Source organism: Capricornis sumatraensis, chromosome 13 (genome assembly GCF_032405125.1).
Source record: "Capricornis sumatraensis isolate serow.1 chromosome 13, serow.2, whole genome shotgun sequence".
Taxonomy (NCBI): Eukaryota; Metazoa; Chordata; class Mammalia; order Artiodactyla; family Bovidae; genus Capricornis; species Capricornis sumatraensis.
The window spans coordinates 7,155,806-7,172,484 of NC_091081.1; the positions used below are offsets into that span (position 1 = coordinate 7,155,806).

The window sequence follows — 16,679 nt, forward strand, 5'->3', positions numbered from 1 at the left end:
GATGCAAAGAACTGAGGGAAAGAAATGGTAACCTAATAAAGCACTCTATGTTTTTTGTTGCTCTTTAATTTTACTTTCAGGAAAGAGTTGCAACATTTAAAGGTAAAGACCTCTTAGTTCTTTTTAAAATCATTATGGCTCAAGGTATTTAAAAGTACTATAAACAAATGTTAATCATTTTCATTCAGTAGACCCTTCAGAATCCTAGGGAAAGTAATAATAAAAAAATAACAATTGCTACAATACCACTTTATATTTGTTTAAGCTGACTTTTTCATTTTCTCTAATTATAGCTATATATAAACATTTTCTTATACTGGCTCTGTTGCAATTATTCTAAATGGCCTTTATGCCTAGCATAATGAGAAATTATAATGAACTGAAAACTCATTAGCAATGTATTCATAAGGAATCAAAATAATTTCAGAATTCAACAACAACTTACATGTAAATTTTTCTTTATTACCATATGGTATTCATTTATAAAGTAGCGAGCTAATAACCAAAACACCAGTGTATTGGGAGTTCCTCTAATAGCGCTGCCTAGAATTACTTAAGCAATATCAACTTTAACCTTTGTTTTGTTATGGTGATATTGTCTCCTGATCTGGAATGTAATCTCAAGGGGTGTGGTGGGGTTGGGGTGTGTGTATATATATATATCCATATGAAAGTGAAAGGGTTAATCACACAGTGGTGTCCGACTCTTTGTGACTCCACGGACTATAGCCTGCCAGACTCCTCTATCCATGGAATTCTCCAGGCAAGAATACTGGAGTGAGTAGCCATTTCCTTCTCCAGGGGATCTTCCCAATCCAGGAATCTAACCCAAGTCTCCTGCATTGCTGGCAGGTTTTTTCCCATCTGAGCCACCAAGGAAGCCATATATCGTTTTTAAAAGTTGATTAGGAGAGTCTTGTAGGATTACAAAACAGAGCAACACAGGAAGAAGAGTCTTTCCATCAGTTCAGTTCAGTTCCGTCGCTCAGTCGTGTTCGACTCTTTGCGACCCCATGAAGCGCAGCACGCCAGGCCTCCCTGTCCATCACCAGACTCACGTCCATCTGAGTTCACTCAGACTCACGTCCATCGAGTCAGTGATGCCAACTAGCCATCTCATTCTCGGTCGTCCCCTTCTCCTCCTGCCCACAATCCCTCCCAGCATCAGAGTCTTTTCAATGAGTCAGCTCTTCGCATGAGGTGGCCAAAGTACTGGAGTTTCAGCTTTAGCATCATTCCTTCCAAAAAAATCCCAGGGTTGATTTCCTTCAGAATGGACTGGTTGGATCTCCTTGCAGTCCAAGGGACTTTCAAGAGTCTTCTCCAACACCACACTTCAAAAGCATCCGTTCTTCGGCGCTCAGCCTTCTTCACAGTCCAACTCTCACAACCATACATGACCACAGGAAAAACCATAGCCTTGACTAGACGGACCTTAGTCGGCAAAGTAATGTCTCTGCTTTTCAATATGCTGTCTAGGTTGGTCATAACTTTTCTTCCAAGGAGTAAGCATCTTTCAATTTCATGGCTGCAGTCACCATCTGCAGTGATTTTGGAGCCCCCGCAAAAATAAAGTCTAACACTGTTTCCACTGTTTCCCCATCTATTTCCCAAGAAGTGATGGGACCAGATGCCATGATCTTCATTTTCTGAATGTTGAGCTTTAGGCCAACTTTTTCACTCTCCTCTTTCACTTTCATCAAGAGGCTTTTGAGTTCCTCTTCACTTTATGCCATAAGGGTGGTGTCATCTGCATATCTGTGGTGATTGATATTTCTCCTGCCAATCTTGATTCCAGCTTGTGTTTCTTCCAGTCCAGCATTTCTCATGATGTACTCTGCATAGAAGTTAAATAAGCAGGGTGACAATATACAGCCTTGACGTCCTCCTTTTCCTATTTGGAACCAGTCTGTTGTTCCATGTCCACTTCTAACTGTTGCTTCCTGACCTGCATACAGATTTCTCAAGAGGAAGGTTAGGTGGTCTGGTATTCCCATCCCTTTCAGAATTTTCCACAGTTTATTGTGATCCACACAGTCAAAGGCTTTGGCATAGTCAAGAAAGCAGAAATAGATGTTTTTCTGGAAATCTCTTGCTTTTTCCATGATCCAGCGGATGTTGGCAATTTGATCTCTGGGTCCTCTGCTTTTTCTAAAATCAGCTTGAACATCAGGGAGTTCACGGTTCACGTATTGCTAAAGCCTGCCTTGGAGAATTTTGAGCATTACTTTACTAGCATGTGAGATGAGTGCAATTGTGCGGTAGTTTGAGCATTCTTTGGCATTGCCTTTCTTTGGGATTGGAATGAAAACTGACCTTTTCCAGTCCTGTGGCCACTGCTGAGTTTTCCAAATTTGCTGGCATATTGAGTGCAGCACTTTCACAGTATCATCTTTCAGGATTTGAAATAGCTCAACTGGAATTCCATCACCTCCACTAGCTTTGTTTGTAGTGATGCTTTCTAAGGCCTACTTGACTTCACTTTCCAAGATGTCTGGCTCTAGATGAGTGATCACATCATCATGATTATTTGGGTTGTGAAGATCTTTTCTGTACAGTTCTTCCGTGTATTCTTGCCACCTCTTCTTAATATCTTCTGCTTCTGTTAGGTTCATACCATTTTTGTCCTTTATCGAGCCCATCTTTTCATCAAGTACCTAGCATACTCTTGTTCACTTTTCATCTTCCTGATTAGCCATAATCTCCATGAGGGTAGGGACTGCATTTGATCTACTCCTGAGTCCTCAGCAGCTAGCATAGCATCTGACACATACTGAATGACTCCAGCTGAAAGAAACAAACTGCGCGCAGGTCTTCAGTCCTTCCTGTGGTCACCAGCAGACCTAAAGCTTCCTTGGTATAGTTCCCGTAGTGCTCCAAGATGCTGGCTTGTGCCCTTCGCCTCTCTTCTCCTGACTTTTTTCAGATTCTAGTGGGAATAAGGCATTGGGAAAATGAAAGTGTTTTCTCCTGTTAGAGAGGCTGGGGAACCCTATTGATTTGGTTGAATATTAACTGATTCAGGAATAAGTCCTGGTGTGGAGGAAAAGGAACGCTCTAATACTGTCGGTGGGAAAGTGAATTGGAATAGCCACCATGAAGAACAGTATGGGGAGGTTCCTTAAAAAACTAAAACTAGAATTACTATATGACCTAGCAATACAGCTCCTGGGCATATACTTGGAGAAAACTATGATTCAAAAAGGTACATGCACCCTAATTTTTCTAGCAGCACTATTTATAACAGCCAGGACATGGAAGCAAACTAGCTGTCCGTTGACAGATGAGTGGATAAAGAAGATATGGTGCGCGCACACACACACACACACACACACACACACACACACACATATAAATATATATATATATACATATGGGATGGAATATTACTCAGTCATAAAAAAGAATGAAATAATGCCATTTGCAGCAACATGGATGGACCCAGAGATTATCATTCTAAGTGAAGTAAGCCAGAAGAGACAGACAATATCATATGATATCATTTATATGTGGGATCTAAAAAAAAACCCAAAACATACAAGCAAATTTATTCACAAAACAGAAAGACACTCATAGACAGGTAAACAAACTTATGGTTACCAAAGGGGAAAGAGGTGGGGGAGGTTAAATTAGGAGTTTGGGATTAACATATACCCACTATTACATATATATATATATATATATATATATATATATATATATAAAACAGATAAATCTACAAGGACCTACTGTATAGCACAGGGAACTATACTCCATATTTTGTAATAGCCTCTAACAGAAGAGAATCCGAAAAAGAATATATGTGCACGTGTATATATATATATAAGTTATATATAGATATATAAATAACAGAATCACTGTGCTGTACACCTGAAGCTAGCACATTGTAAATCAACTGTACTTTAATTTAAAAAAAAAGAATATGTCCTAAATGTTGGTTTCAAGCCTAATTCCTTGCTTTATGATTCACCTCCAGTTCCTAAACATGAGGGCTGAAACTTTCATCCAATTCAGGGATTGCTCAGTATGACTCTGTTAATTAAGATTTTATTTTATTAAGAATAGACAGAATGGGCCTGATGAAGCCACATAAAAGCACTGGATGAATTCTCTCATGAAATCCAAGCTGCCTGATTTGACTCTATGCCTGCTTCATTTCTCTAATATTCCTTTTATCTTAAGCATGGCCTCTAAACTTCATTAACATCAAAAAGATTTTGTTAAGCACTTTAATGGAACATGGCACTATACAAAGAGGCTTATAAGAACCAGATTCTTTTTATTTAGCAAGTTCAAATCACAGACTTAAGACAGAAATATGTATAGGACTCACACGCTTTATGTAAATACAGGCCATTCCTTGATTTACTTTGCATGATTCATAACAGCTAATACTTCCTGAGTCCTAACTATGTCCCAGGCACTGTGTGAAAAGCACTTTCCTTAATCTTCTCCAGGAAGTCCCCTAACAACAATGAAGAAGGGGAGACACTGGCAAGTTACATAAACCTTCCTTAGTTAGTTATTAGTCACTCGGTCATGTCTGACTCTTTGCAACCCTATGGACTGTAGCCCCCAGCCTTCCCTGTCCATGGAATTCTCCAGGCAAGGATCTAACCCAGGTCTCCTGCATTAGGAAGGTCCTTAGGAAGGTCATATAGCTGTGACACACCAATCCTGGTCGGACTCAATGGCCAAGCCGGTTCTTTCACCACTCTGACCTGCTCCTGCCCTTTGGCTTATAACCTCCTCTCCCACAAATCTATTGCCTACTAACAGCCAAATACACTCACTCGGCATTCACGGCAGTTGCTGCCTGCAGTGGGGCACGGATTGTGGCAGGCATGGTGTGGTGACCGACTTTCCTTGAAAAGTGAAATTTTGGGGTAGCCAGATAGTATTGGATTAAGTGCTGTTAAAAATAGGGCAATCCTTGACTTCCCTGGTGATCCAGGGGTTAAGACTGTGCTTCTAATGCAGAGGACACAGATTTGATCCTTGGTCAGGGAACTAAGATCCCACACGCCTGCCACATGGTGTGCAAAAAAAAAAAAGAACAGGGTAGCCCTGACAACAGAGAATTATCAATCAGACGCAATTCTACTCTAAAAATAAAATCTGGACAGTTGGGACTCCAGACTGTTTCAAAGAGCTCTTCATTTAATCTGTAAGGAAACCTTAATGAAGAGTGTTTCTGCTCCCTGGCTCCCCTGCAAGCTTCGTCACTCACCCCGTTACTCCTCATCCTCTAATTAGAAGAGACCAGGTCGCTGCCTCATTAGCCATCAGGGCTCCGGCCTCTGCCATTTAACTTCTGCTTCCACTCTCCTGCTGGAAGCGCTCTCCCAAAGGTCAGCAATGATAACAGACCACCATTATAATACCCAGTGGTTCCTGTGGATTTACTGGGCTCCAAACCCCACGCTTGGCGCTTTCTTTACACTGGAAGAACCAGGAGAACGTTAGGGTTGTACTGGACTTGCAGATGGTTTTGGCTTGGTTGGCTCCATTTTTGAAAATCAAGTCAGTATTAAAAGATCAGAATATCTTAGACCAAAGTCTGTATTTTGAGCGGTGCTGCCCAGTTTCCTATGGTCCTCACGGTGAACATATGTCCACTTGGATCTATCCGACCTCTGTCATTTACGTCATCTGCCTGACTCCCTATACGAGCAGTATTTACTCTCAGTGCTTTGCATGGCTATTCTGGTCGGGATTGTGTAGCTGCCAGGAAAAGAGATATTATACACCTTAAACTTACAGAATGTTATATGCCAATCCTATGTCAATAAAACTAAGGAAAAAACCCACATTCTCCAGATGGTCTATCATGACTTGTAAAAACCATCAAGTCCTAGACAATGCGGGAGCACCTTCTGTGGTGTCCAATGGCCTACTCCATTTTCTGAGTTGTCTTTAAGTTTCAGCCACCTGCTATATTTGCAGACCTGCCTTGTCAGATCGGCAGCGAATCCTCTCTGTGCTATGATACCCTGGGGCTGATCTTGGACACTTAAATTACATCCCAGATTGCTTTTTACTCTCTCTGTCACTCTCTGGGTCTCAGCTCCATCCTGGCTGCTGTCGGTTGCTGGACTGCTGACACTTTGTCCTACATACAAGCTCTGGAGACAACCTTCTTCACCAAGGATATTTAAAAACAGAGCGAGCTGGGACCAGAATAATCTTCTCAAAGTATAGTTCTGATCGTATGCTTCTCTTCCTCAGAATGCTTACAAATTAAGAACAAACTTCTCAGTTAAGGCAACTAGGGTTATAAAAAAACAGAACCCTACTTGAGGTGACTCAGATCAGATTTATGACATGGATACAGGAATATTACACAGGCCTCCAGAGCAAAGATCAGGAACAGGCTGAACCATAAAGAGACTGGCAAACTTTCTTTGTAAAGGACTACGGAGTAAATGTACTAGGCTTTGCAAGTTATCTGGTTTCTGGCACTCTGCCAGAGACAATAGGAAAAGTAATGTGCTCTAATAAAACTTTATTTACAAAATAGACACCCAGCTGGATTTGACACACAGGCCAGAGTTTTAGGGTCCCTGGGCTCAAGCATTATCAGAGCTCACTGAAACATCTCTGTCATCTTCCACACACCTGCTTTGTTCTCTTCCTGCCGACTACCGCCCTTAGCATCTCTTGTGCTCATGTTGGAAAATGACTTCTGAAAGCACTGACCTTTCAGGTTACAAGCTAAAGTTCAAGTGTTCTTTCTCTTTCTTAGTCTTCATTCTAAATTCTTCGGGCAGACATGTGGCCAGGCCTTTCTTGATTCAGATACTTACCCTGAGACTAATCAGCTCAGGGTAAATATCAGGAGTTTGGGTCTTGCTTTATGAACCAGGAGGGTGTTGGGACCCCCACCCCCCAAATCTCTTAGATCAAAGCAGAAGAACAGATTTCAGAAAAGGGCAAGGAGTTGGGTAGACAAGTTAGTGAGAGTCCCTGGCTGCATTCATCCGAAGCTGTATTTTCAGCACTGTCCCCTATTAGAACCCTGACATTTCTTCTTGAAGTAAAACAAACTTCTTGCTGTTCCTATGGACCCTGTATATTCCATCCTGGATGTGTGAACTCAGTCGCCTCCCACTCTTTGCGACCCCATAGACTGCAGTTGGCCAGGCTCCCCAGCCCATAGGATTTTCTAAGCAAGAATACTAGAGGGAGTTGCCATTTCCTTCTCCAATATTCCATCCTGTATCCCTTCCATCTGCTAGCAGAAATACTACTCATCTTTAAAGTCTCTTCTAGAAGGCCATCTTTGCCCTCTCTTTTCTCTTTATATCCACACAACTCTATTGGTACAGTGTGTCTTGTCTCATTGCTATTTCTGTATCTGACTTTTTTGTTTTGCAGTCAATAGACACTCTGCTGACTGAGGAAAGGACTTATTCAGCATTTCATGCACTCTGGTACCTGTCAGAGCACAGGCTTGGAGTTCTCATTTGTTGAGTTTAACTATATCCTCAAAGCTGAATAATTCCAAATGGAAGAAATTTAGATTTTATAAAATTGCATCAATACAGGAAATATAGTATCTACTTTTAAGAAAATATTTTTCAAGATATAAACATTCATTTCTACATTTAGGGTAGCCAAATTAAAGTACATGTGCAGAGAGAGATTATTTATAGCCAGCAAAATGTACATTTAAAAATGTCTAATAGTAAGAAGAAATAAAGTCCCATTAGGATTGTCTTTTCTGTTACCGTAATAAATTAAAAAATGGAATACTACAGACATGACGTTTGATAAATAATAGGGAGGGTTATACATGTGAAGTAATCAAAATCGCTCTAAAAAACAAATGCTCCAAAACCAAAATGGTCCAATGTTTATGCAAGAATTTTACCAAAGAGCCAGAGACCTCATCATCTAATCTTTCTTCCTAGAACTGTTAATTAACATTGTTCCCAGAACTCTGCTAAAACTCCCCTGCTGAAAGGAAGACAGTAAATACAGTACTGCAGAGAAAACTGGTTCATTCTACAGGAATTGTTAGAGGCTTGCGCTTTTGCGAAACAGAAAACACTTGCTGAAGAACTATTCCTAAACTATTAGAAACTACCTAACAGCTTTTTTATTTTAACAGCATCCTCCTGGGAGGCTGCGCTGGAATGTGCAGCAGGTCTGAAAACGGCACAGATTTGGCTCAAATCTGTAAATATTAGGTGCACAGAGCCGAAGCCATTGTGTAGGGAATCGGGGTGGGGCGGGCGGGGACCTGATTCTCGATGACTAGCAGGATTCTAATTTCGCTTGGGATTGTTTTTTTTTTTTCCTACAACAATTATTACAGTTTCGCTAGAAAAATAAAATTTCTAATTTCGCTTGGGATTTTTTTTTCATACAACAATTATTACAGTTTCGCTAGAAAAATAAAATATCGGTTGTGCTCTCACCTGGGTTTCTAATTTTCAGTGTCTACCGAAAACACAAAACAAAACAAAAAACCTCGTATTTATTCCCCAAGAATCACCCTTCTGCAATTTGCTGAGCCGCTGGGAAAACAGGAGCGCACAGCCCCACCGCGCCCCCCAACCCCGTCCCCACCGCGGCCACCTCCCAGCCGCCCAGCCCACCCCACGCGCCACCCGGAGACGATGGGTCTCCGAAGCATCGCTGTTGTCTGTTGATGTTTCTGGGTGTGGGGAATGCTTCAAACCAGTAAACCACTACACACAGAATCCCAGCTCGGACACCGAACCACGCTATCCTCGCCTAGCTTTCTTTTCTCCCCGGCCTCGTCTCGCCAGGATCCTCGCCACCCCGGCATAGCGTCTCCCCGCGGCCTCGGGTGGCCCTCGCGGCACCTGCGCGCGTCCGGGACGCAGGCTCAGGGACGCGGCGGCGGGAAGGAGCCCGGCGGCGGCCACTCCAGGAGCGGCCCGGACTACAACTCCCATCACGCCCCGCAGCCGGCTCCCTCCCCGGCCCGGCCCCGCCTCCCTACCTCGGCCGGCGGTCGGGCAGCGCCGAGCTTTTATCTGCAGACCGGGCGGCCGGGCGGGCTCCGGGTCCCTGCCGACTCCCCCAGACGCGAGCGCTGTGTCGGGCAGCGGCGGCGGCGGCGGCGGCTCCCAGCCGAGTTCTGCCTCCGCGTCCCCGCCAGCCCGGAGCCCGCGGAGGGCGCAGAAGGTCCGTCCCGACCCGGCGAGAGGATGGTCATCCGCGTGTTCCTCGCCTCCTCCTCGGGCTTCGTGGCGGTAAGCACGCAGGGGACCGGCCGCGGGCGGGGGTCGGGTCCCGCCGGGAAAGGGGGCGCTGGTCCCGCGGGACGCGGGCGGCGCTCGCCCCTGTGCGTCTGGGCGCGGCGGGCGGCGGGAGCCCGCGCCCGGCAGGTGATCCATCTCCCTCGGACGACAATGAACGGGGCGGGGAGCCGGGGTGTGTGTGTGTTGGGGGGGGAACCCCGGACTCAGCCCACATGCCCACCCTGCATGGTCCGAGACGGAGACCGGGAAATGGATTCGGCGGGAAGCCCCCGGCTCTAGTTGGGAGGCTCGGGAATTTTGGAGAGGGGTGGTGAGAGAGCTTCGGGCGGGGGGCGGGGGGCGGGGGGCGGGGGGGTCCCACTTTCCTTGATGAGCTTGACCGATTTGGGACTTTCAGCCTGGTTCCGTTTGGTAGGGGAGCTTGTTAAGCTGCTTGGTTTGCTCACCTAGCTCCTGAATGGAACAAGTTTAAGTGGAACTTGCTCTCCACCCTCTGTGCCCCGCCGCCAAGCACGTTACTTCAGTTTTATACCTGCGCAGAGAGAACGGTAAACCAGGTTTGTCCTGTTGTGCCAGGGTTTTTGATTTTTTGCCTTAGGTGCTATAAATATGTTTACATCTATATGTAAATATGGTGTGTTTGGTTCATCTTCCCCTATGTGCTCAGTTTCATCTTGGGGCTATGTAAATTGTGGTCTGTTTAATTATTTTAAGCTATTTTGTTTGGTCCGATGTTCTCGAATTTTCTTTTCTTTTTTTTTTCAGGGAGAAGTTACATAGCTAGATGTCAGACTTTAAGGAAAAATTCAGTAATAATAGCTCACTGAGTAAGACATGTAGCAGTATGTTTTACATGATTATTAAGATTTGGTTACCTTTAGCTGAGTTAAACTGTAGATTTCAGGGGCTCTCTAGTGAGATATAGAGTTAAATACATCAAAAACTGCGGTATTGATTGTTTCAAATTTAGTCCGGCCACTTGGTTGCCTGTCCGGAGACTCAACTAGGTTTTCCCCAAATTTATTTCAGAAGGCAGATTCGATGGAGAATCGAAGAAAATGTCGTTTGCAATGTAACTCTGAAGTTTTTTATTTTAAAAAGAATTAACTTGTGGTAGAAAAAAGGCCCCCTTTTGTATTAGTAACAGGAGGTGGGAAACTCCAGCTTATCTTTATATGCAGGGATGTTCTGGTCCCCAGACCCCTGATAGTTTCAGTGTTGCTTGCTCTCTGGGGCTGCTTAGTCATACCTGCCTTTTATAGATCCCTCCACCGCTCCACCGAAGCTACACTTCATGTGTTTGGGAACCCATAGAGTTTGTGGATAGACTTTTTTCACAGTCACTCCTTCATAAGTTCTAGAAAGCTTTTGGTTTCACCGTCAACTTGCATGCTTCCATAACTATTGCAATAGTATTTCATTGACTGGGAAGGGATGCTTTATAGTATTGATATTAAGAAACCTATGTTATCTATGTTGGACAAAGTGAAGTCGCTCAGTCGTGTCCGACTCTTTGCCACCCGTGGACTATAGCCCACCAAGGTCCTCCATCCATGGGATTCTCCAGGCAAGAATCCTGGAGTGGGTTGCCGTTTCCTTCTCCAGGGGATCTTCCCGATCCCAGGGATCAAACCCAGGTCTCCCACATTGCAGGCAAATGCTTTTAACCTCTGCACCACCAGGGAAGCCCTTGACAAGTCAGAGTCAAAATTCTGAGGTCATTACTTGGCTTATCCTTCAGGAGGTAGTATATTAAGAGAGTTCTGGAACCCTGCATCTGTTTACTTATTTCCATTAACAGATATTTATTGCCTGTCAGCTATGTGCCTTTTTAACTTTTAAATTTAATGATGGGTGTTTTGCACATGAAGCTAGACCTGAGAGAACCCAGGCAGGCTCTGATGAGCGGAATGAGCTTGGTTGAAGTACCTCATCTCTGCCTGAATTTCTCATCATTAGAATGAAGAGTTGTGATGAAAAACTCGGCATTCCACTCTAGCTTTAAAGTACTTTGGCTTAATTAGTTGGATAAATGCAGATAAATCCTCATAACAACTCCTTTCACATTGGCAATATACATGCTAGTATCAAAGTGAATTTTTTTTCCCTTTGGTGTTTTACTGGGATTCCCTCCTTGCCCCACCCAGTTTGTGTTCTAACAAGATAAGGTTTGAGCTGGAAGACACACTCTGTTATCATGTACCATATGTACAGCCCATGAACACTAATTATCTGTTTTAATGTACCTGATCTTTTTGGGTCTCAGACAGTCCTCAGTCACTGAATCTCTCCACTTGTAATATTATCTCCTGTATCCTTGCACAGTTTTTCTGTAATTAATATATCATTGATACTTTTGGTAATGATAAGTTTCTGCTTATATGCAAGAATAGTGATTTCTGAGAGATAATGAAATTGTTTAGCTCAGCTACTGAGCAGTAGAGGCTGCCTGGGGCTTATGGCATTAGGCTGTATTCAACTGTGAGGGCATAGCAGGGTTTTCCCTCCAGCAGTGTTGTATTGACCATTGGCTCTGTTTTATCCAGTGGCCAACCATGACCAGCAAGTGCATGGGAGAAAGAATATTTTGATTCCTAAGTCAGTTTGGTTTTAGCTGAAGTTGATTAAACCACACGGAAGTAATGTGACTGGAAGTAGACTTGGCTAAATAAGTCCCAGGAATTTCAGAAAAGATGCTCTGCCCCAGTCCACAGTAGATTTAAATAAATTGTTTAGGGAAAACCCTCATATCTTGTTCTGATTTCCCTGAACTCTGCAGCTTCAGCACCTAACAGTGGTAACTGTAATAATTAACACCAAAAGGTGATTGCCCTTTTCTCTTCCTCAGCTCAATGTAAAATCTGCTTGTATAAGAAATAAAAGCAATACCACATTATTATGCTGTGGCTGCCTGAAAATCAGATTTCTTATCCAGCTGTCATTCATATCATAGTGAAGGGCACTTTATTTCAGTCCTAAGAAAATACTGTAGTCCTAGAAGGGCTGTTTTAAGACGTCTTCGTTTATTTTGGTTGTATACCCAGCAGGGGTGATCTTGGTAACTTTATCCAGGAAATGTATTATTAACATGACTTTTAAAAAAATTTTGTATTGGAGTATAGACAATTATCGGTGCTGTGAGAGTTTCAGGTGGTAGGCAAAGGGACTCAGCCATACATATACGTGTGTCTTCTATTGAAAAACATTGAAATCAGCCCGTTATTTCAGATTCATTATTTTATTCAGTCAGCAAGCATTTTCTAAGTGTCTGCTGCTTGCCCAGCTGTGTAAGGATTCTTGTGGGAATTGGAGGAGCGCAGAGGGTGTGGTTTCTGTGTCCTCAAAGAATTCAGGTAGGGATCACGCCGGAGATAAGATAGGAAAGGTGAAACCACCAGTAATAAAGTACAACCCAAGGACACATGCCTCTTTCGGGAACATTCTTAACAGAGATAGAAATAGGCAGCAGAGGGATGCGTTGCAGGATGTCAGATAAGGAGGAGATGTGCCAGGAGTCATAAAATATGCATGTGGGAGCCTCAGGCAGATGGCGGAGAGAGGGACCGACTTGGATTTGGAACCGAGGGGAGAGTGCCCAAGCCCACCTTGTTCAGGCTGGAAAGGGGGCGCCTTAGATGGGAGGAGGCAGGCTGCAGGGTTCCCTGTGGACCTCTCTTGAGGACAGGGCAGACTCTGAGTCCGTGAAGTGTTAGCTGCTCAGTCGTGTCTGACTCTGTGACCCCAAGGACTGTGGCCCACCAGCCTCTGTCCGTGGGATTCTCCAGGCAAGAATACTGGAGTGGGGTAGCCATTCCTTTCTCCAGGGGATCTTCCTACCCTGGGATTGAACCTGGGTCTCATGCATTGCAGGCAGATTCTTTATTCCTGAGCCACCAGGGAAGCCCATGATAACAACGTCCGGAGTGCTTAGCGTCTCAGAGATGTCTTCCAAATTTGCAGCTGATGTGCTGTCTGGACCCTTTGTCCCCAGGGAGGAAGGTGTGGTCTGATGGGGAGGGACCCCCAGCATGTGATTTCAGAAGATTCTTTACCTTCCTGCCTGTCCTGACTGAAATTTCTCCAAAAGGAAGGAAAGCTTTTCAGTCTTCGTTACAGTCCTTGGGCTCCGGTGTTGGGGCTGGCAGAACACCGAGAGAGATTTTCTCGTGAAGTCCAACCGCCTCATGTCACAGAGAAGAAAATACGGCTGAGAGAATAAGTGACCTGTTCTGAGGTCATTTATGTCAGTCGTTGCTGAGCTGGGGGTTAAATGGAGTCCCGGTCACCTGACTCCTGAATGTGTTCATTCCTGTGTTCACTCGACCCCGCGTGTATTCGTGCCTTGATGTACGCATTCATATATTAATCACTGAAAACCAACTGAGTACCAGGCTCTGTCCAACAAAGTTCTATGTAGTTTTTCCAGTAGTCGTGTATGGATGTGAGAGTTGGACCATAAAGAAGGCTGAGTGCTAAAAAATTGATGCTTTCCAACTGTGGTGTTGGAGAAAACTCTTGAGAGTCCCTTGGACTGCAAAGAGATCAAATCAGTCAATTTTAAAGGAAATCAACCCTGAATATTCATTGGAAGGACTGATGCTGAAGCTCCAATACTTTGGCCACCTGATGCAAAGAGCCAACTTGCTGGAAAAGACCCTGATGCTGGGAAAGATTGAAGGCAAGAGGAGAAGGTGATGACAGAGGATGAGATGGTTGGATGGCATCACCGACTCGACGGACATGAGTTTGAGCAAACTCTGGGAGATGGTGAAAGACAGGAAAGCCTGGCGTGCTGCAGTCCATGGGGTCGCAGAGTCAGACACGACTGAGCGACTGAACAACAACCGGGCTCTGTGAGGTGCTGATATGTGCTAGGTGTATACCATGGTCAGGAGAACAGACACAGACTGCCTTCACGGCATAAGTCAGTGCTGAAGCCTCACAGCTCAGAGACTTGGACTGTAAACCATTTCACCGAAGAGAATACAGAGCTGATGCTGGCCTGGGGGATGTTTCCATGGGACAAGGTGAAATGAGCCAGACAGCAGTAGTATATCGCTGGATGTTGAGGGGACAGTCACTGGGAGAAAAAGATACAGAGAAATGGGAAGCAGAGTTGGAAGATGTGGACCTTTGCCCACAGCTGCAACGCTGTTTTCAAGTGAGGTTGGGAGTGGAGGGGAAACGGAACTGTGCTCAGAGTTGTCTTGCTCTTTTAAGCTTAGAAAGGCATTTTATTCTGCCTGACTTATAACTATTTGAAACATGCAGAGATCTGTTCCATCTCCACAGGATGTATTGTGAGGTTTTATTTGTGGAAGGGAACCTCCGAAAGGAGTTCCAATGTAAATCAGGATGTGACCATGTAAAACAGGCTGAGCATTAATTCTTAAGTGACTCTAATCCCAGAAAAAGCTGGTGAGGGTAAGCCTGGACTTGTTAGGATCTTTAATTCAATCCTGAGGCACCTGGCAGGGTTGATTCCCATCTTATAAGTGGAGAGGCTGAAGGTAACTGACCTGATTGAGATCATTTGCAGTTGATGGTGGGACCTTGAGTCAGAGTCTGGCTGGCAGGTGGCTCTAAAGCTTCTGGAGCCGAGTTTCTGCAGTGTGGGCACTATCATGTCCTTGATGGAATGGAAGTGCCAGGGATGCTTGACATCCTGCAGTGTCCTGGACAGTCGGCCAAGAGAGCTGCCCCATGCAAAATGCCATTGGTACCCGACAAGAAATACTACCGAAGGGCTTTGGTGGCAGGAGGTGTGGAATGACCTTAGGGAATTGGTGGGAGCATATAAGAATATTAGAAGAAAAAAAAAATAAGGCTTCCCTCGTAGCTCAGATGGTAAAGAATCTGCCTGCAGTGCAGGAGACCTGGGTTCGATCCCTGAGTCGGGAAGATCCCCTGGAGAAGGAAATCCCGTGGACAGAGGAGCCTGGTGGGCTGCAGTGCATGGGGTCACAAAGAGTCCGGCGTGACTGAGCGACTAACAGACTAACACAGGGACAAAGTCGAAAGAGAATGTCAGGCTGGAAAGACTTGTGTGTTGTTTTTCTATGGCTGCCATTACCGAAGTACCCAGAACTGTGGGGCTCAGGCAACAGACATTTGTCTCAAAATGCTGAAAGCTGAAAGTCAAGATCAGGGTGTTGGTCTGATTGCTTCCTTCCAGGGGCTGTGAAGGAGACTGCGCCATGGTTCTCGCCTACCTTCTGATGGTTTGCTGGAAGTCTTTGGTGTTCCTTGGTGTGTAGATTATCCCTTATATCTGTCTTCATGTCCGCATGGCATTCCCTTTGTGTGTATGTCTCTGTCTACATTTCCTCTTTTTATATTGAACTTCAGCCTCCCCTTTTACCTAATTTTGACTTGATCATTTGCAGAGGTCCTATTTCCAGGACCACATCCCAGGTACTATGGGCTAGGACTTCAGCATCTTTTGTGGGGGACACAATCCAGTTCCCATAACAGCATGCGAGTTGAGGGTTGAACGAGAAGTACTGATTGATGGCACTTTAATTGGGAAGACTACGGGCAAATTTCCTGAATCCCAGAGTCAGCAGCAGGGTATGCAATTTGAGTCCCTGCATACACTAAGGTCCATTGCTCGCGAGGGAGATTCTTCATCATCCCAAGTGAAGACCTGACCTCAGTTCTTCTAGGTCATGCTAATATTTCCCAAATTTGACATCTTTTTTCCGTTCTGTAATATTTTAAATTTGTAAATATAATCAAGGGCATGGACTCCTTTACGAAATTAGGGACTTTTAAAGATCTGTTTGCATTAGGACACTTTAAATAAATATTCCATTCTATTTGAGGAAACTCAATTTTGACAGCTGTTTATAAAAGTATGAGGTGGTTTCCACGTCGCAGGAATGTAAGTCTAGTTGTCTTGCTTTTTTCTGTGGTTTTCAATTTTTTGATCAAAACCAGAGAATAATGGAGAAGGCAATGGCACCCCACTCCAGTACTCTTGCCTGGAAAATCCCATGGATGGAGAAGCCTGGTAGGCTGCAGTCCATGGGGTCGCGAAGAGTCGGACACGACTGAGTGACTTCCCTTTCACTTTTTGCTTTCATGGTTTGGAGAAGGAAATGGCAACCCACTCCAGTATTCTTGCCTGGAGAATCCCAGGGACGGGGGAGCCTGGTGGGCTGCCGTCTATGGGGTTGCACAGAGTCAGACGCGACTGAAGCGACTTAGCAGCAGCAGCAGAGAATAACTGTTGTGAAACAAACCCCAACAGTTCTGCAGGAAGCAGTGAGATACTACCACTAAAGAACATTTCTTCCTCAGAGTTTTTTTCACGTTTAAAAAGTTCTGAAATGAATTTCATGCTTTTTTTTGTCAGTAAAGTTAGAAATGGCTAACAGAGTAGAAAAAATCTAGATTAGCTATGACAAACCTAGACAACATATTAAAAAGCAGGGATGTCAC

The 16,679-nt window shown here is 44.4% G+C and overlaps 1 protein-coding gene across 1 annotated transcript in view; it reads left to right on the forward strand.

Annotated features, from left to right (window-relative positions):
* Positions 1-8,675: 8,675 nt before the first annotated feature.
* The window catches only part of SH3BGRL2 (SH3 domain binding glutamate rich protein like 2), a 78,129-nt gene continuing 70,125 nt past the window's right edge, over positions 8,676-16,679 (forward strand). Inside the window, exon 1 of the mRNA XM_068985514.1 lies at positions 8,676-9,227. Within this exon, the coding sequence (XP_068841615.1) occupies positions 8,676-9,227 (552 nt within the window). The remainder of the gene's footprint in view (positions 9,228-16,679) is intronic.